At 46.5% G+C, this 21,379-nt stretch overlaps 1 protein-coding gene and 1 long non-coding RNA gene across 9 annotated transcripts in view; one reads left to right on the top strand and one right to left on the bottom strand.

The window, feature by feature from the left end:
- dab2ipb (DAB2 interacting protein b) overlaps nt 1-21,379 on the bottom strand; it is a 56,549-nt gene that overhangs the window by 24,397 nt on the left and 10,773 nt on the right. For 3 of the 8 annotated variants that reach the window (XM_037265124.1, XM_037265125.1, XM_037265123.1), the window contains exon 1: nt 11,894-11,976. Coding sequence is in view for 3 of the 8 variants with exons in the window: in XM_037265126.1 (XP_037121021.1) it covers nt 2,466-2,589 (124 nt within the window). In the remaining 5 variants the exon portion in view is untranslated. Of the gene's footprint in view, nt 1-2,465; nt 2,868-4,799; nt 4,823-7,252; nt 7,632-10,974; nt 11,099-11,893; nt 11,977-21,379 lie in introns of those variants that run through there. The other 5 variants (XM_037265131.1, XM_037265132.1, XM_037265128.1 and 2 more) reach the window with 5 other exon arrangements.
- LOC119131116 lies at nt 17,843-21,363 on the top strand. Its single transcript, XR_005099596.1, has 2 exons — nt 17,843-19,248; nt 20,126-21,363. It is a non-coding gene; the product is annotated as an uncharacterized LOC119131116 (long non-coding RNA).

Below are 21,379 nucleotides of genomic sequence, written 5' to 3' on the forward strand. Positions count from 1 at the left end.
AGACCAAACGACGTCGCGGGACGGACGCCGGCGTACATGGAGAATGATAATTATGAAAATAATAAACAGCAGACAGCCTGAGTGTGGCAAGAAGCTGACACCCTCAGGGATGAAAAAAAAATCTGCAAAGAGAATGAGGAGTCTTGTGTTATGACAGCAACACAGACACGCACACTTTCAAGTTGTCTGACTTCCATCTTAAAATAGATCTCAGAAAATACAGGCGCCGTAGTGACTAGTCTTATTTCTTGGATTTTTAGAATATTTTACACGGCGGAAGGAATCCCAGGGGTTTGGTGCACCTTTATTAGGTAACCACAAAAAAAAAAAGTGATATGCAAGTTTTTGGCAATAAGTTAAAGTTCAGTCGGGGGAAATCGTATTTTGTATTCAGGGTCTGGTTTTACTTGCTATGGATTTTATTTTGCTTTATATAGTTCCATGCTGCTCATTTTAGTTTTATGATTCAGTGGTTGAGCTGTGTGAGTTGACACCCCCCTCCCCCAAAAAAAACAAAACAAAAAAAACAACAACACATTTTGAGTCCGTCTCTCCGACAGAACTCAAAATGTGTTGTTTTTTTCGTGAAGCTGTCAAAACTTGGGCGCCTTGTTTAGATCCTCAACGGGTCAACGAGATGTGCGCTCGGATAAATAAAATAACAAACTCACACAGCTGTCAGCAAGTTTCTTTGTACCCGACTCCCTCCTACCTTTCAGGTGCGAGACAACCCGTCTCCAGGGGTTTGCGGGCCGTCTCTTGAATCTAAATGTGTTGCCTTAATGTCAATCACGGAGCGACGCAACGCAAGGTAATTTGGGCTCCTCCGAAAGAGAGTTCTCATTAGCGACGCGTCGCTTGAACGGTGATCCGTGTAATAGAGGTCACGAGACACATAACAGGAACAGTTTTGCTCAGCTTTATGGCTCGCGGAAAAACAAAGAAGAAAAAAACAAGTTAGCAGAATCAGTGGCCGTAAACGTTGTCGAGTCAAGAGAATCAGGTCGGATTGGATTCAACGGAATGGATTCAAAAGGAGTCGCTTTGGTATCCGTTCATATGATTCAATTGTGATTGATGAACTTGAATTTGGGGACTCGACAAAAGTTTTTGGAGGAAGAAGCAGTGGCTGTTAGGCAGAGGAAGTTGGTGTTTATGCAAAATCTGCCGTGAATAGCGCAGCCTCGCTTTTGTGTATAATCCGAGTCCATATTTATGGATTACAGGAGGGATTAGCTTGCACCTGTCGCCGTTATGGCAGTCGATGCTCAGAAAAAAGCACCGTCATCTGGACCGTCTCCAGCATTTAGCCAAGGCTCGAGGGCTGAGATAGCAGGGAACGACGGGAGCTTGAAGTCCAGGATGATTCGGTCGCATTGGTTCGATGACTCGACTTAGCAGACTCAAACGATTCTAACTTGATTCACCGGTTTTAGATCATTTGGGGTAAATATTACACTGACTCGATTGAAAGGCTTTTTTTGTTCTCATTTTCCAGGCTTGCTTTCGTGTGCACGTCATCATGCGCTATGTAAATATAAGCAACCGGGCGAGTGAGAAAGAAAGAGGAAACGGAGGCAACTGATAACAAACTTTCCATCTGCACGCGCACAAAAACAATAACACGTGAGCTCACGCCTCGGCCGCAGGGATAACGAGCATGTCAAGAGGTGCTCGCAAGAGCGACCTCGGTCGAGATGAAGGCCTCGATGACGGCAAACTGGCTTGGAGGAAAAGCGTGTTTTTGTTTTTGTTTTCGCGAGCCTTTCAATACAGCTTTCATCTTTCACAGAGCCGACAAGCACTTAGCGACAGCCTTGAGTTTGTACTTTGCCAACTTTTCAAGTGTGTACTTCCACATTTGAAGGAACTCTGATGACACCTTAATTGCTACTTCGTTACTCTCTAAGAGACTTTTAAGCAGACGGACGTGCCAGTGCATAAAAAGGAGGCCGACCCTTCCCCCCTCTCCCCGAACAGGCAGGTTGACCCTCAAGCTATCGTCTGTCAACTGTTGCCACGGTGACCGAGAAGTAGCATCGGTGTGCGAATGGCAACGGCAAACTGCCATGAGCCGATTACTTGGGGTGTAACGGCAAGTCGTGTTCGGCGTAGCCATGTACAATGCCGCAAATCGTTGGGAAAAAAATGAGAGCATTGTAGCATTTTAGCTAGCTCTCAAACAACAACAAGCAGTTTGGTGTCATGTTTTAGTTCCACTCAAGTTTTTTTTTTTTGTTGAGACAAGATATCAAAATGAGTTTTGCATGTTATTGAAAAAAAATAATTTATGACTTTGGTAAATTCCAGAGTCAGGTTTTTTTTTTTTTACCGATGGATACTTTAAGAAAGTACAGGACTTGAATCGAACCTTTTTTTTCACTAGTCTTTTTTGACATCCAGTCGAGTACAGATTGTGATACGGAGAAGTGACAAGATGTTATTTCCTCGACTGCGTTTATTACCCTTCCTCGCAGCCGGCCGGGTTCGACTGCGAGAGCGACTGCGCTGACGCTGCAGCCGAGACTTGCCCAGGAATCTGTAGTAGTACGACCGTCTCCCGGATCCCTTCCTGGTAATCCCGGCCATCTTTTTCTCGCTACTCTGAAGTCTCTCTTACAAATTCAAGTGAGTAAGAGTTTAAAAAAAAAAAAAAAAGTTCTCATAGTAAAGTCCTCCTGCACTGAAAGTCCTCCATTGTCCAAACATTCCACAGGGTAGACTGAGGAGATTGCAGCTGCTCATGTCCTGCCTGTCCCTGCAGCTCCACCTTTAGAACACTCCCACTCACCCCCTCGACTTTCCTCACCCAAAAAAAAAAAGTTTTTCCCACAACGAGATCCCAGAAGTCCGAGATACTGCGTGTGTGAGCGTGTATCCTGGCGGATAGGAAAACTTCCCAGTGTGGTAGAAAGAATTTTATCACACCAAAAGAAAAAAAAGGCTAGTTAGTGTTCCCTGATTGCATAAAGCTCCCATTGTACCACAGTCAAAGTCGATGCAAAACCACTCTCTCGCTCTCTTTGTCTGTGCGACCAGGAACAAAAACAAACAATCGCAGATAAAGACTACACAGGAAGATATTTGAGAACAGCGTGTTTTTATGGATGTGAAGCAAATGGGTTTAAAACAGCTACTGGGGTTTTGTTGGTTCCAGTCATTCGGGTCGACAAAGCTTCAATTGAAGAGGAACACGTCTATTTGCCTTTCAATGACAGGACTGGACAGACCAGCTAACAACTAGCCAACCACTTTTGTGTCCTCCTGTAGGGATCCCGCACACAGCTACTGTGCACTTTGAGAATCACTGAAGAGTTTACAGATCTAAAGGAAACCGCACGGATGGCCAACACTCAGCTCGATTGTTCCCGTATCAAAAACGTCAGCCAGCCTCGCGCAGAATGCGCTTGCTGTTGTTTATTTAGCCATCGACCGGCAGGAGGTGGACAGACGCACAATCCCGCATGGTCAGGAAGCTTCTGAAAATGACGATAAGTCCTTTTGTTCCTCGCAATTTCCAGCAAATGCTGAATCGTTAAGGTTACGGTCAGGATCCCCCAAACTGCATTTTCCCGTTAACAGTGTTTATCAAACCGCTCATGCGTCAGAGCACTTATCTGACTTGAAAAAAATAGACGCCTTCAAAGTCTGTTTATCTTAATGCAAAGACATAATGAGAAACATGGGCTAACGATTAACATCCGTGTCATGGTGTGAGAACGAGTATTTGAACACAAATGGTGAAGCAACACACATAGCCAGCGCTGAGCCCGCCTCCATGTACATTATCTCACTTTATCTGCATCATACTGCCACCAGGTGGCCAAGATGAGCATAACAGAATCGGCAGACTCATGGCACTTGGTTTAGGGTACATGTTTGGATTATGGACGTTTCTTTAGATTAAAAAAAAAAAGGAATGAAACATTTGAGGTTGCTTGTACATATCTAAATTTGTTGGTTGTTGCACATGATAAAGCACAAATAAAACATTGAATGCTATTTTTACAGCAAATGTATAAAATACTTTTAGTTGGCCACAATAATATTAATGGCAGGAATCTAATTTTGCTTAAGGACCCCTAAAGACTACAAGCAGAAGGGTTGGTTGAGTGGACTTTAGCGTGCAGACCAATAGCTCCCCCTTGTGGAGAAGGCGGCAACGTACAAACACATTCCACCATGAGCTATTCGCCAGTGGACTTTTCTAAAAATGAAAATGTGGACACGTAGCGGATCTAGTCACACTTTGAGGGAGACCTCTGTATTTTACTGGCCGAATGAGCAATTCTAGAGACAATTTTTGTCAGACCCAAATAAGACGGGATGGCCTCAGGGGGGGATTTAAGTCTTAAACCGGAGGTCACTGGATCATAACCCGGGTTACTTTTTATCTCCCTCCTCGGTGGACTTTTCTAATCTTAATCGTCAATCTGACCTTGCCAAAAGTGAGAGGGGAAAAAATCCATTCGTTTTCATTTTCTCTGTGCTTCTACTTCGACTATTGAGAGATTGCCACATCTGCATGTGCGTTTGTTTACAGGGGTCACCAACATTTATAATAAGCACACGACTCTGCTCAATGGACAACGTGAAAAAAGATGTCGTCCAGTGTTTGTTTTTTTGCAATGTGCTGATGTTTAAATCGCTGCTACCGAGCGTGACATGTCGGACAGCGAGACAACAATGTCGGGATTACAGTAAAAACGCTTATGTGGCAGAAGTCCGTTCCAATCAAACCTGCGTAGATCAAACAAACACATGACGCAAGCGCCGAAACAACAAAAGTGCGTCCCTACCCCAAACAGATTGCCGGAAGCCTCATTGATCCCTGCGGAGAACTCATGCATGTTAGCACATGCTTTAAAAATAAAAGCCGCCGTCCTCCGCCTCCTCTTCGTAATCCTGTTCCTTTTTAATCTAGCAGCCAAGTGCCTTTTAAATCCCCCCAGCCCTTGGCAGACATGCTAGCTCAAGACGAGCGCAAGAAGGAAGACGTCAAACAGGAAATCTCGATTTTTTTTGCATCAACTTCTTGTATAAAGTTACAGAATTTACACAAGTTCTAAAACGTGTGTTTATTGCTGTAGTCACCGATGTGAAATTAGTTATCGATGACCGTATCTAGAACTTTTGATTTGCATAGCAAGGCTCTCTTGCATGGCAACATTTGAGAGGCAACAATATTGACATTGAGGCAAAAAGACAGTAGGAGCATTATGTTGGATTTAGTTGTCCGTTCGTTGGATTGAGTAATGCGCTGTGTTCTGACGGCGGAATTTGAGGAATTCACGGCTTCTCATGCAGCCCACAGAGGCTTCATTGTTGACATTAACAATGGGCGTAATTTGTTAAATGGCCATGTGCATTTTAAGTGGTCCGAAAACAGAGCGCAAGAGCGCAAACACGTGCTTTGTAATCTCATGTAATCAAATGTAGCGTATGGCTAGCCAGAAGCTAACATTCAACACTTCTTGTCAAAAGCAGACGGATGGACACCTCTCACAGCAGAAAACGGAATTTCGTTCATATAAAAGTTCAGCTTGGTTAGTCGGCGGCTAACTAGCTAGCGGATAGCCAAAATAAAACTTGTTCTGCTTGTGATTAATGCACTAATCGAACAAAACACGCTAACTAGCGAGTTGTTAGCTCCTAGCATAACATTAACATTTGTCAAATTCAATTCCTTTCCCTCATAAAATGTTTGGACTACGAAGCTGCTCGAGACCAGGCGCTTTTAAAATGATTCACATGGATCACTCCTCTGATCATGCTCGGGGAAAAAGTAGAAAGGTTAAGAAGGTCTTTCTTCTCTTCATTCACTACAGGATGGTGGAGGGGGAAGAGGAGGAGGAGGAGGGAAAGTTCCGTCCTCAGACAGCTGCTTCAACAAAGACACTCGCAGCATTTCTCTTAAAAATAGCATCCCTGTTGTGGCTTGGATGGATCCCGTGACAGGAAGTGAGGTACATTTGAAGGGAAAACGGGGAACCTCAGGGAGCCGACTTTATGTTCCTGTCTTTCCTGTTTTCTGTTTGCTTCCCAGCCCAACCTCACTGTCCTTTCCTGACCAGTCTTGGAAATCAGAATCAAAGTTTGACGCCACACATTAGATAGCTGTGCAATTTCAAACATTGCTCTGCAAAATGGCCACTTCAAACAAAAATGGCCGATTTCTTGTTCCATTTTATGTACGGTAGGTACATTGAGATATTTTTCTGTGATGATCCATAAAACTGGATGCAGCGTTGCATCACTTTGGATTTGAGGTCACGGCTTTTGAGTAGAGGATAAAGATTAGGTGGTGAATCTTGTCCTGACAATCATGACGGGGACAAATGCCAACGTTGGAAGTCGGACAATTTTAGTTGTACATCTGTAAACAGCTTTTTATTTGGCCAAATGTGTTCAGCCTAATAGCGCTGATTATGATAATAGCATAATGGCTTTATAATTGCATTGCAGAACATCCTCAAACTATTTTGCTACAAATTAAAGTGAGAGAAAGCTAATAAGCGACACGTGCCCCCCCCTCGGCCCCCACCGACCGGAGACGCCTGATGTTTCGCACGCGACGCGCCAACAACTGCTACCTTTCAACGAGGCGACGCCACCCACAAACACGGCCGTCTTTACGATTTACGAGCGGCTGATTACATAGTCGCTCTTTAAAAACTTGGACGGGGAGCTGAGAAAACGAAAGCCAAACCTGCTCGGGCCAAAAACACACTGAGGTGTTTGTGAGCTGGGGGAGAGACGCTATGTCACCTTCTCCTCGACACCCAATTAAACGCTCCCATTTTTTTCAGTTTCTGCCTTTACTCAGGTAGTGGGGACAAAGAATTGAAGTCAGGAGGAGGACACACTGAAGGCAGATTCCTTGGGGGGGGTAATCCTCAGGTGGCTTATGATACGGTCAACTCTGCATCAAATGTGACTACGAGCACTTTTGGGACCGCCGTCCCCAAAAATGATTTCCCGCTTGATCACCCCCTCAACGCCTCCTCGCCCCCTTTCTTCCACCCCCCCCCCCTCTTCTGTGCCTTACTTCCTTCCCCACAGCTGCCGGCGCTCTAATAATAGGACAACAATGCCCCCAGACGCACATTCGCAGACGCTTACTACTACTACATTGACTACTGTGCGGAAAAGTTCACCTCACGGATCACGAAAAGTCACTTTTTCGTAAGTGCGGCTTCCGGCGCGTCGGGGAAAGATGACGGTGTGAAATCCGGGGGAGGCTTTTCCTTACCTCAGAGTCTCATCCCAGAGAAGAAATCCCGACCAAAGCAACAAGTAGGAGTTCCGGTTGAGCTTTTTCGGCTGCCTTTTCCCCCTCATGCAGGATGTTAGCCGTAAACTGCCCGAGCAAGCGAGTCTGCTCTGCTACGCCAGAGTGTGAAAGAGAGTGAGAGAGTGCATGTGTGTCCTGACCGAGGACTCCTGCGGGGCTCACCCTCCCTGCCCCCCTCGACCATTCCACCACTACCACCTCCTCCCACACTTTCTCACAAAGCAGGAGCGTCCCGTTCTTTTCTTGTCGTTCGAGCTGATTTCAGGGAGGAAGTCAACTGTTTCGTTGCCGCCCCCCCTCTCTCCTCATTGTTGAAAGAAGGTAGAGGGAACAACGTGTTGTTCCTCGGGGCAAAGAGAGCAAGAGGAGGAGGTAGAAGAGGAGGAGGTGGAGTTGGGAGCCAAATTCCAACATTGCCGTCCAGCCAATGGGAGGCTTTGTTGCGGCCCGAGCGAAAAACCGCGGGGCCAGGCTCGGGCCTCTCCAGAAACACTTGGGCTCGTCGCCACTGAACCCCTCCTGGCTTTTTGATACCATCGCTGCCAAAACTCAAGTCGACTCAAATCTTAAATCAAAGCTAAATATGCTTCTGGTCTTCTGTCAAGCCAATTTGAATTTTTAAGCCGTATGGGTGGATCATGACGGTAGGTACAGTAGCTCGCTAGCTACACAGACACGCGTAATAATATTAAGCTAGCAAGGTAGCTAGATAAACATTTTTGAAGAGTGACACTCGTGTTTCTGCTCAGGACATTTGTCAAGTTAAGCTTTTGTCCACGGAAGCGACATGAGATACCACCCCCCAAATCTTCTCAATGCACCCCCCACTTTTTTCACTTCACATGACACTTCATTTCCCACCATCCAGTCACACGACTCAGAAGGCTGTCTGTTTGTCTCATCGTAGCGTACAATTACAAACACAATAGCACAGCTGCTCCCCTTTCAGGCATGAATACCAAAATGCTTTATTAAAAATTATGACGACGATAAGGTTGCCGATTATTACGGCATTGGGTAAAAAATGCAACGGAGCGGCGTCGTACGTTGAGGTATGCGGCCTATAGAATTACAAAGCGTCTTTCATCTGCTGGCCCTGTCCCTCATCCTGCACTACCTGTCGCTCACTCTTTGTTTTTGTCACGCCTGAGAAGGTGTGAAAAGGTAATGACAACCAAATCGTGCCTTAATGTGATCGATTGCTAGCAAGCGTGTAGCCTAATAGCAAGCGAGCACTTTTAATGACGGGCGCAAGTGTCTGTCTGACTTCTTTTGGGTGAAGGTAGGATGGTGTATAGAAATGTATTATTTGATTAATTAAAAAAAAAATATATATATATATATATATATATATATATATTTAGGACACGTTTTTTATTATTTATTAATTGTTAAAAAAAATATTACATTTAGATATTTGGGGTATTAATGAGCTCGGTTTATATTTTGGAATTTTTCAAAAAGCCGAAGACAACAAAACATTTTTTTTTACTGGTTACTGACATGTAAACATCGGTAAAATCTCGCCGCCGCCATCCTACTTTGATGTCGAAAAAGACTCACAGGACTGCATTGTTTTGACTGCTTGCTCGCTATCACATTGCGGCGATAGATTTTCCCCTTTTTTTTCCCCTCATCTCACGCTCTCCCCGGCGCCCCCGGCACACTTCGCTCCGTGTGGGATGGACACATTTACATAAGAATTAGCGGTCGTGAAATGCGCATTTGCACGACTGTGGAAATGGAGACAAACAAGAGGAACTTCTGCTGGCTACAACATGATACCGCAGTGAGCCTCTTGTATCAAATGTATTATCTTACCAACAGGTTAAGTTAGTAGAGTCGATATAAAAAGTCTACACACCCCTGTTTGAAATGCAAAAAATAAAGTTCAGATGTTCCAGTAGGCAGTCAATTGGAGACTGCGGAGCGCAATATAGCAATGTGCAGGCTAAGCTAACAAAAGCCTGAGCCACCAGCGGCGGTTTACATAACAGAAAGGACACGGAGGGCAGCAAAACTGGATGTTTTCTTTAGATTAAAGTTGTCGGCAAAGATCACGACCTCGCAGGGTTCACGACTCCCGGGTTCTCCGGGTTAAATTTAACCCTGCGGCCTGCCGCAAAATAGTCTTCCCTCTCTTAAAATGAGATGACAGCGTAAAAAGACACACACGCAAAAACTAAAATATCCTTGGCGCAGCACTAAACTGGGGCGAGATGGTTAGCACATGACAAAACAAGCAAGGCTACGCTCGTATAAAAAGCCACGCGCATTCTTCCCTGGCAGAAAGACACAAGAAAGGCCGACGGCGCTTTCAAACCGCAAGACCACCGCTTACATCTGGATGAAATATGGTCAATTCGGGAAAGGTTCAACAAAAGGTGTTCTTTTGCCGACAAAAAAAGAAATAGATTGACAACCCTTGCCTGAAAAGACAACGGTTGGCATTCTCTATTAGCATTAGCATGCCTTTGGTTGCTTATGAAGAGAAAAACTCCTCTCACAATTCCACTTTTAATTCCCCAAATTGCTGAGTGGACGGGAATGGCGTCCAAAGGCAGACGGGGAGCCGGCGAAAGGGCGGCGCGATGCCGGCGAAGCTCAAACGCTGCTCTGTTATTTGAGTTATGCAGCGTCGCCCTGGATCCAAAACATACGCTAAGTGCGGGAGAATGTCCAGCATCAGCACAAGTCACACTGGCGGCGACTTGGGGAAAGAAATAAAAATGGAAAGATGGAGCTTTGTCTGAGGACACATTCAAACTGATAGCCTCATTTTATTCGGATTAGATTCGCAATCTGCTTTTGGGGTCATGTAAGCATGAACATACAAGACTCAACTATGACATCATCTGGAACTAAAAGAACATTTAAGAGTTATGTTTGGGTGAGTGTTATTTTAGAACTAGAGTTTAGAGTTCGTTTGGCAACAGAGACTCAAGACACACTAACCCGCACTTTGCTTTTTAGGCACAGGCACACAAGAAATGAGCTTTTTCACATTTCTATGAATTTGCAATCTCAAAGGATTTCTGAAACAATTCCTAACTAAATCTTTTGGGGGTTTAGCGAAAGGCAACTTTTATTGCTTTTTGTTCTTCTTCTTAATGACTCGGTTGAGACTCAAACAGGCCTTGGGGGAGGCCACAAAAGAAGATGAAAAAGGGGGGGAAGAGAAAATACTACACTGTCGCCGTGATCCTCGCGGGATTTATTTGTGTACATAACTCTCCCTCTTTCTCTCTCTCTTTCTCACCGTCGGCCGCCCACAAACAGCCACAGGCGAGCGACACGCTGCATACAAATCAGGATTGGCAGAAGCACGGCATTATCACGCCCACCGCAGCGCAGCCCTCCCGTGCCGCACAATCGCATGGGCGAGCTCACGTCTGTCCCGTCCCGTCCCGCATGTGGGACCTTGAAACCGGAAGCGCTTCAACTTCCAAGATGACAAAGCCGGAATTTGGACTGGCCAACACTGTCCCTTTAATAACCGTTCAAAATGCCAAATTTGGGTTTGTCCAACAGTTGTCAATGAGACCATTTCACTGCTGATCTGACAGGACAAATGGCTAATTGAGCCCAATTTGGACATTTGGACAAAGTAAGACTTTTTAGCTCTCAAAAAGTATCAGCTGCTCACATCCGTGATAACTTCTTGAAAAATGATCACTCACCATGCTGAGCATCCGCTTCGGGCTCCATGGTAACTCACGCGGCCATATTCCAAGGGTCCAAAAGCGCCGCTAATGCAACTTTTGCTGCCTTTCCGATTGGTTGTCCGCCGAGCGAGCGAGCGAGCTGCTGCTCCGGCCCTGCTGCGATTCAACTCGCATGAGCGGTGTGAAAGAAAAGGCACGGAGGGAGAGCCAGTGGACGGGAGGGAGGAGGCAAAGACGCTGTTTCCCCGCGTCAGGGGTGGAGAGAGAGAGAACGAGAGAGAGAGGCTTGTGGTTGCAGAGGAGCTTTTGGGTTTTAACTCTGATGCCGATCAGCACATTTTTTTTCCCCCCTCAGCGGGGAAAACCAAGGAAAAGCGTGTCACTTTTGGTTGTTTGCTGGCACCGTTTGGAATACAAATGTCATGCAGGGTGGCATGTTACGGAAAAATAAATCTCGGGAAGAATAAACAGCAGATCTCCAGAGCTGATTTTTCCCACGTTTGTCCCCAGTCAGAGAAAACTGATGTATTTACATTCTTGTACAAGTCTTTTTGATCAAGGAGATATGAAAGCCGATATCATATTTTGCGGCTGAGCTATTTGGACTCCAAATGTGAGCGATGCAAACGACGCGCAGGCAGAAGGACACGCGGCTCCTCTCACTCGTTTGGCCTTCAACGTCTTCATATTTGAAGAGTTCATTCTAAATCATCTCTGCTAACTTGTGGTTTGGATAGCATCAGTTTCGTTGGAGACAAAAACAACCCTAGCAATCATTTGGTTGCTAATTTTGTAAATAAATGTCTCCCTCTAGTGGTCAACTCTTAGTCTGCCTTGAATCTGGTCATTTATCTTCCATCCCAAAAAGCCAACTGTTGAAATGGCAGCAATGGAGTGTCTGCTTTCTTGCGTGAGTGTTAAACGATGTGCTCACCGCTCCGGGCGGACGCCGGGCCGCACAGCTCGCTAAAGCGCGTCTCGGCAGGCACGCTGATGGTGCGCCGCAGAAGGCCGGCACCGCCTGACGGGCATTCTCTGCGCTCCTGGAGCAACATCTGAAATGGAAGAAAACACAATTAGCCAATCAAAAAAAGAAAGAAAATCAACCAATCCATTTTTTTAAATGAAACATTTTGGCTGGACTCCGATTTGAGACCGGGTGAAATACTCCGACGGGGCAGAAATGGCCCCGAGGGCCTTAGGTTGGCCACCGCTGTTTTAAAAGGACAACACAGCTGCGATAAATGAGCGCCGTCAAAGGAAAAACGTCATCGGCGTGCGTCAGGACTTTGGGCTTCAAAGCCTGAATCATAAACGGGAGATTGCAGAAGATAAAGTGAACAAAGAGACACGGCACAAGCGTCTCCGTCCTTTTGTCATAGGGCCAAAAACACATGTACACCACCAGATGGCAGAAGAGCGTTTAAAAAGGTGAGGATCATAAAACACCAAACACTCGGGCTCTCATTCCTGCAAGCACCACTTGTTCTCAAGTACCGAGTACTTTTTCCACGGGAAGGATGTGGCTACCTGCTTTTCCTTAAATGTGGAGCGGCCATCGCCAAAGGCGCCAAACAGCGGCGGCTTCCAGGCGCCTCGCTCGTCGAACGAGCGGCCACGTGACAGCCAGTGTCGCGAAGGGCATCGGACGTCTGGGGAGAGACACAGGAGGGCGACTTTATCCCAAGATCATTTCATTTACAAGCCTGTGGCGAAATTCTTGTCCAAGTGTGTATCAGGCATTCAAGTGTCGACTCCAATCTGCAATTCAATGACGGCGGCAGTGCGGGGAGAGATATGCGGCGCTATTCATCGGCCTTGTGTGTGTGCGCGCGCGCGTGTGTGTAGTCCTGTCATGCTTGAGCGAGCTCCATGCTACGCTGTGTGGGAAAGATAAGCCGTGTTCCAATCAGATAGCAGATTGCGGGCCTCACCGCGTTTTTGCTGCCCCCCGGTGGTCTTTGTATTTCTCTTGGCCCCTTAGTCTGTGTGGGAGCGTCTGTATGCTAGTTTTGGCCTAATGCCGCTCCTTGCGAGGGTTCCCATTTGGGCGACTGTTTGCACTGTTCAAAAAAGGACTGAAATTGCAGTGGTTAGCAGGTTGCGTTAGCTTCTAGGTGCTAGCATCTCTGGAAAGATCATCGCGTTCTTCCTCCGCTATGTTCGCCTGCGCTCGTGTCGTCGGAGGCTGCTGACAAACAAAGCCGCAGCGATGAAATAAACATAACTTGCCGACCCGGAACACGCAAACGAGCTTTCAAATGTTTGAAATATTCAAAACAACAGACTCGACGCGGGAGCGAACGGGGATGCGAAGATTAAGATACGCTTGACGGATTACGATGATACAATGAGAGCGACTGTTTATTCAGGGGGGTGACATTGTAATCAATGAGTTGATTAGTAATAATTACATCCGTGAGGTCATGACCTGTAGCCCATTTCAAGGGAGAAATAGAGGGGATGTTTTGAATATTCCTGCAATCAAAGCATCGGCAAATGGAAGCAGGAGTTGAGAATATTTCTCCCATTTGATTTGATTCCAAATACGATTGCCTCCACGATTATATTTTGCAATCATTTTATTTGTACAATATAATTTGCTCAAGTAAGCGGAACTTTTTCATTGTTACAGCAGAGCTAAATAGATGACCTGAAATCAGTGGCTGTCGCCGTGGCGACGCTCGTCGGAGCGTGACGAGAAGGACGGACCGTGCCTCGGGCCGCCGATCTCGGTCAGTACCGGGATCAATAAGCGGCTTCTCCATGAAGCTTTTCAGGAAGTTTGGCAATTTTCTCCAGAGGCGCTTTCACTTACGAGCTGGAGACTTTTTCAAGTCGTCGTTCAGGTGGATTCGCAGGTACTGCTGCGTCCGTCCTTTTTTTCTTTCTTCCTTGCCATTTTACACTCGCTCTCGGAATAACCTCAATTACATAATCTTGCTGGCCACCTGCTATGCTGCTCCGGGCGGTCATGCGGCGCGTTTGAGCGTAAATAATGCTGAGCTAGCATTGCTAACTGCAACCATATGGCTTAACAAGAAAAATAATTCAATAAAACAAACGGACTCTACATCTCAGAAACTGCTCTTATCATTTTAAAACTTTTTGTTGTGAAGCATCACTTTACTACCAATGTCATCTATAAACTGTATACTAATTAGGGCCCAAGTAATTCTATAAATGATAACTTTCTTCTCGATAAATAATATAGATGTTGGATGGATGGATAGATAGGTAGGTGGATGCTCCCTTACCTGACAGGTAATCAGATACCACGCTGTCTTGCGGCTGCATTCCCATCCTTTGCTTTGCGGCGCTAATGACGAGCCAGGAGAAGAATTCACGCGTCGGCCGGCCACCACCACTCACCGTCCTGTGCGTGTGTTGTCATCGTACGCGAAGTGAGAGCGACACAAACGGGAGGGGGGGGGATGCTGGGAACTGCTTGAGAAAAGTGAAGGGAGGGGCCGGAGGAGAACACACAGAGGTGGTCCCAAAAACATCACAGATAGAGAAATAGTCATTTCAAAACTTCCTAACTTGTAACACTATAGTGACGAACACCTTTGGAAATCAGACTATTAATCCAATCTAATTTACAAGTACAACTTTGTATGATGTAATAGAATGTGTTAAGTATTTTCTTATTCACTTGGAGTGACACAATGGCCGCTAGCGTCTTTAGCCATCTAAAAGCGTGACAGAATGGCGTCAAAGCAAAGGAACCACGGTCAGGCTTATTTCCATCCGCGTGGATTTGCTGGTTACGCATTAACGCAAACGCTAATCCGCAAGCGGCGAAGCAGCTTCGACGACTCGCCCACTAATAGAAACGTTGACAGGAATTTGCAATTATTCCCACCTCGTCGACCCTCGGCAAGGTTTCCACGGTAACAAAAAACGTGCACGGTGACGTGAAATCTGTTCTTTGATGGATATGTGTTTTGGAAAATATCAAAGACCGCATGAACATCATTGTGTTCGACATGATACTGCATAAAGCGCTTTTTTTGTAACAAAGACAAGATTCAGTTAAACACAAAATGCACAATTATTTGACAATTACATTTAAAAACACTTCAGTTGAAAATAAATGGAATGTTTTGCAAACATTATTAAAGTTAGAGTTACAACTTTTTTATCACGTCACATAAAAGACAAGATTAGGTTGACACAATCAAGGAAATTGAGTCATCCGGCAACACTACTGGGCTTCATTAAGCAAACAGCAGAGGGCGCCACAGCTTCAAACTTTGCACAAACCAGGATGCAAGCTACCCATTAAAAAAAAAGAAAAATACTGGACCTGCTAAATCAAACATAATGCAGTCTTCCAAATACTTGAAACGTATGTCTTTTAAAACTTGCAGGCTAATTAAGTCTTCAAAGACCTTAACATGTGTGATTTGGAAAATGTAGTCATTCAACATTATTCAAGAAAAAATTGACAGTGCTCAAATACCACGGAGTGTTGTAGTTGCCGGGAAATCCACACGAGGGCGCTTTTGCTCCATGCCTTTTCCATACAAGTGATTTTTTCTTAATGAAAAAAAATCAGTGGACTGTTCATTTAGCACCCGATAAAATAAAAAAATAAAAAAGAAATGTAAATGCGACATGGTGAGATGCATGAGTCATCCCACTCTCGTCTTCAGACCTCCGAACGGGGGCTCAGGCAAGCAACAGGGGGCGCCAAAGACATCAAAGACGGCCTTAAAAAAATCCCATGTCCTGCACATTAGCGCAGATTTTCCCCTGCAGAGGCAGACTTTTAAGTGGTGTCTGTGTGCGTAATGAGTGGACGCGGTCCAGCGGCAAGGCTACAGGCAACAGGTGGCCTCTCGTCTTCAATATTCCGAAAGCTAATTTATCTCCTTCTCCGGTGGCTTCCTTTCATTTGGCCGGCTAGTTACATCTCGGGCCGGCAAGACTCGGCAAAGAAGATGTCATTAATCTCTGTTAGGGTTGTTTAAATGTAAAACGAACATTTGCGGGAGGGAAAAAAATAACTTGAAAACACAAGCAATCATGAAAGTGGAAATCCAAAGGGGATGGATGGATTCACTGTCGAATATTTGTCGCTTGCAAACATCAAATGTCAATTTGGGTCTTCACTGCGACAAATATTGCAGACTCCGTGACGCCATTTCAGTGAGGGACATCAAAGTGGCCATCTGTATTCTTTCCGTGATGCTGGCATGTCATTTCCAAACATCCCAGCATCCCATAATGCAGAGCAAAGGGGTCGCAGTTAAGTCGCGAGTGATGCATCGCGACGCTCCAAAGTGAGGTCACGCAGAGTGGAAGCGCCCAGGGGCTCGCTCCACTTGCCGGCGGTCCCGCTCGGCTCACCATCACGGAAGGAAGACGGTACCAGACACCCTCGGGTCGCATAAGCCGCTTCCCGGGATGTCGTTGAGTGCGAACGAGAACGACAATGGACCTCCCAAAGAGGTTCGTTAAAAAAAAAAAACTTGGGTCAGCTTGGACGGCTGCTTTCCCATGAATGTGACCTTTCGACCTTTCGTTAGCATCAAAGACACGTAAAGCCTTTATTGAAAATACATATACAAATATTCACATATACTACACATCCACACAAATATATACTTGTTTTCCCGACCTTCAAAGACACTTGAGCCTCACATCCAGTCCAGGCTTTTGTAGTCAGAAGGCGCTCAGGTGCATTTAGCGGACTTTTCACTCCATCACCGCTGAGTCACTGCCCCGACATCGCATCGTAGCGCCTCAAAACGCCAAATCCCCCGTTCCACAGGCCAAAATGAGAGCGCGGAAGGAAAAAAAAAAAAGTCCCCGGAGTAATGAAAGCTCTCCCCTCTCAGGGATCAGACAAACAGCATATCTTGTCATCTTGCCTCCATTCTGCTCTTCGATCGCCACCTCCTTTCTTCCCTCCGCCCTCAAAGTCACAACAAGAGCAGAGCACACCAGGGCCATTTATCAGGGAAAAAAAACAAAAAAAAAAACGGAATGCCACACCGTTTATTTCTCTGCCGACTCCCCGGAGAAAGAAAAGATTACCAAGTAAAGTATTTACGTTGGCTTAGCAACCGAGGCAAAGTGTTCATATCCACAAGCGCGAGTAAAGCATTTTAAGCTTTTCTCTCGCCAGGAGGGGGAAAGTGAGGAAAGAAAATTAAATAAATAAAGTACAGGAAGGAGCATTGCCTTTCTTGACAAAAGCATGAAAGAGCAGGAAAGCAAAAAATCCTCCAGCAATCCTCGCAGACAAAAAAAAGAAAGTAAAAAGAAATCAAGCCAGCCATTCTCATCGTCTTTTCCCAGACTTCTTGGAAGCTGCCACGAAACGTGCCGCAGCATGCAAAATACGCAAAAATAAAATGGAGCGCATTCAAAATCTTTCACACACACATTTCTCACACTTTAATGTTGACAATGGCCAGTCAGGTCCCAAAAAAAAAAAAAAAAACAGCACCAAAACATCTTCCTTCATGTTCTTTCCACCTTTGAGCGCTTCATCAAATCCCTTCTCTCGGGCGGCTTGTTCTGCCGAATTAACCGTTTTCCGGCAAGGCCCGCTCGGTCAAGCCGCTCCTATTATTGGTCGCCGATAACCTCCACCAATTAACACGAGCTTAGCCGCCGGAAGAAATCCCTTTAAAGCCACGGCTAAGACGGCGCGGATCAACGGAAAGCAACGGCGTCCGCTTGATTTCAAATGCTATTTGGAACGGGCTTGATCCGTGATCAGGAACCGGCCGGCGTGCTTCTCGGACCTGATAAGGAGCTTTTGTCGATAAGCGGGTCGATCGCCCAGGCGGGGAGCTTGCGATGATTGGGCCAACAAGGTAGGTCCGTCTCGAACGGGAAGTAGGTAGTTGACAAAAAGAAATTTGTCGGCAACACAAAAGATTTTACTGTGACAGCAGATGAAAGAAATTTACTGGCACAGTCTTGGATTTTAGGGGTAAAAGGCGAGCGCATAAAGGACGTCTGGCGCCCGCTTGTTTGTCCTCGGGTTACGGCAGATGTCGTGGTCTTATTGCTTTTGGCTCTCTCGGTTCTTGTTTACAACCGTGGTCCGGCCGTCCATGGGCCTTTAGTACGTTGTTTTTCCAAACAGGTTTTTTGCAGACGTAAAGCTTGAATTGTTGGCAGTGCGCTGCCATGCGACAGGGTTCCCTAATTGAAGTAGGAAGATGTTGCTAATTAGCGCTGACTTTATCGACTAACGGTGAGATTTGCTCGACCTATTTACTGTCGGGAGGGGCTGAGGAGGTTTACGGCGGGATAACAATGGAAGCCGGAGTCTCTGAGATCAAACGATTTTATTTCGGTTGTAACCACGAGAAGTAGGAGCGGGGTGGATGAGTGGTGGGGAGCCGGCAGGAGGGGAGGGGAGGCGGTCTCTGATGGGAACGCTGCTCCAGATTCCGATATCCACTTTGTTTTGTCTCTCGCTCTCCCTTGGCCCTTTGAAATATTTAGTAGGAATTCTTGACTAACATGCTCGCAATCGCCGCGTTCCCCGAGAGGCGTCCGTCCGTCAAGCGGCCAACATCTGGAAGCGGACAGCCGTTCCCTCCGGACGCCGCGGATGGCCGCGTCGGATCGAGCGGCTGCTTCCTTCCTGCCTTCCGTGGCGGGCCCGCCGGAGAGACTCTTGTCCCTCATGCCACAAATCCATCCAGCCATTCATCTGCGGCGTATCCCAGTTAGGTTGGAGCCGGGGTCCATTCCCTGCTGGCTTGAGGTAGACCGGGGGCGGGTTCACCATCTGTGGTTTCTGAAGTGGTGGATGGGTTCCTGAAGAATGGATCCCCCTTGGTTTGCCCCCCCCCCCCCTCCCTCCGTGTCTTTTGGTACCTGCTGATAGTGTCGTGGTGAAATGAGGAGAGGAGCCTGGCTAATCCGCCTTTCCGGGGAAAATATCGGCAACGGCGCAGATTAATATCCATAGAGGCCAAGGTTAAGCTGACGGACATAATGGCGAGCGACCCCGCCGCCGCCGCGCCGCTTGTTACCCCGCCCCGCCCCGCCGCACGCCCTTGCCTTGTTAGGGCACGGGCGCCATACGACGGGCTTTTGTTTTAGCCATGCTAATAATGCGTGTCCTCTTATCCATACAGATGAGAACGGGAGAACAGATGGCTGGGGGAAACAGGAGTCACCTCGCACAAAATTAACCGCCGAGCATCTTTGCATCACCCGCTGGGAGCTGAAGATTCTCGCCACTGAAAATGCCACAGCTCGACGACGACATGGCAAGGTGCCAGTTGGGCGACTGTGTGGAAAAGTTACAAGGTAGGAGAATTCATCGCTGTTGTTTTTTTTTACTGTGTGTGGTTGGCATCTCTGCAGTGCACCGTTCCAATTTAACACCCAACACAGTATACTGTCAACGTGCGGCCATTTCTGTTTCTAGCTAGATGCTAACCCATGACGGCTCACCTTTAAAAGTCGATCAAAGCGTAACAAGGCTAGCAAAACAAAAGAAGGTGAGCCAAACGGGGCCTGGAGTACGAGAAGAAGCAAGAGCAGAGTTTTGATTCATGCTTTTGGCCTACTGCGAAAGCCCCGACGGGCCGCCCCGGCAGAAGATCATTACTCTGCCTGTCATTGCTAACTGTATTACGCCGGAGACCAGCTCGGCGTATCGCTCTAATATCGCTCCCGTTAAGATAACGCGGCGGTGGGGGGCAGGGCGCAATGAGCCCCATTGATTTCCACTCCAACTTGAAAATCATCAGCGTGCAGACGGAGCGGCCGTCACCGGTCAAAGACTTTTGTTTTTCGCTGACCGCGGCCTTCCCGGTAATAACCGCAGCAGTTGATAACCTGGTGACCGTTAAAAATCAGTATTCGTCTTGACGGAAAGCTATTGCGAGCGCACCGATCACGTCCGCGGATGACGGTAATCGATTAAATACGATTATTTCATTGGATTAGACCGCGGGGCTTCGATAACACAATACAAATTGCGTCTTGAATATCCTTCCAATGCCGTTAGCATTCTCTTCTATCTTGATATAAAAAAAAATATATAATAATAAAATGCCTTATGGCACATTTACAGCAATGTTTTTTTTATCTGTATTGACCCTGTTCGATAAATCAACAAATAAATAAAGTTCACATTCCACTCTGTCCTCTAAAGAAATTTACGTGCGATTATTCACAGCAACAACGACAACTCGAGGCGGCCTCACCGGCCACCGGGCGCCGGTCAATAAGCGTCAAGCCAGCAAACAAACGATTCCTCGGAATTGAATTACTGGGAAAAAGAAGGATAAAAAAATAAACTAAATAAAGCGTCACCAAACTTGTACCTTTTTTCTGCACTCGCTTACAACCTGAATAAACTAAACGGCCTGACAGTCTAATCGATGACGTCTTCGTCACACTTTGTTACCAGTCGCCCCCCCACCCAAAAAAAACAACAACTACAGAAGACACTCAAGGACTCTGAATGGAGGCCTGATAAATAAACGACGGAGGCTCCCGATATCTCGCTTGGAAACCTGCTTGGCCCTGTCAGCGCACGAAGCGCTTGCATCAGTCTTCGCTCTACCTGGAATGCTGAGAAGAGGATTAGAGGCCAAGGAAGAACCGCCGGCGGCCTGGAGACGAGAGCAAGAAAGAAAAAAAGAAAGAAAAAAAAAAAAGGGAAAATAAAACAAGAGCCTTTCCTTGGTAATCCACCAGCAGAGGATTACCAGACGAAATATCTTATTCGCCTTGGTCGATAATGACTCTGATGGAGAGGTCGCGCCGGCCGGGCTGATCAGAGCGCCGAGTGCGGTGCGCCGTTTGCATGGCGCTTGCTAAAATATGACAGCTTGTCTCGTCACACTCGGCCTCAAAGAGATTGGACACGGTAGCCGGCACGCTTGAAAAGAGGGGGACCCTCACGACGGAAGATGGGAGGAAAATGTGGCGCTAGGATTTTGCTTCTGCGCTGGGAACTTGCGTCATCTTTAACGGTTGAGACCAGGACAAGACAAGGGGGATTGAGTTTAAGACAAAACCGGGACCTTCAAGGTCTCGAGGTCTTGAGGGTTAGAAGACAAACAGAAGGTTGGCTGAATCTTTTGGAGAAGCCATGAGCTTAATTTTAGCTAGCAGACAGTTGCTAGAAGATGAATAACCAAATGAAGAAATGGAAATTACAGTGACTGGTTTGGGGCACAATGAAAAAACTATTTCCAACATGAGGCAATAATGTCGACAGGTTATCTGCCACCTGAGCGGCGCGCGGGAAAAGCTGTTGGGTTGTGCTACCGACAACCTAGCAAGGTGAGAACGAGTGGCAATTCAAACAAAAAAATCGTCATCGGCAATTGTTTCAACGACTTGAAAGCTTTTTTGTCATGTGTGGCTTCGCACATTTCATTCAAATATAGAAATGAATGCCGCTTACACTGGCGTAATTAAA

The sequence above is a fragment of the Syngnathus acus genome, chromosome 12 (genome assembly GCF_901709675.1).
Source record: "Syngnathus acus chromosome 12, fSynAcu1.2, whole genome shotgun sequence".
Taxonomy (NCBI): Eukaryota; Metazoa; Chordata; class Actinopteri; order Syngnathiformes; family Syngnathidae; genus Syngnathus; species Syngnathus acus.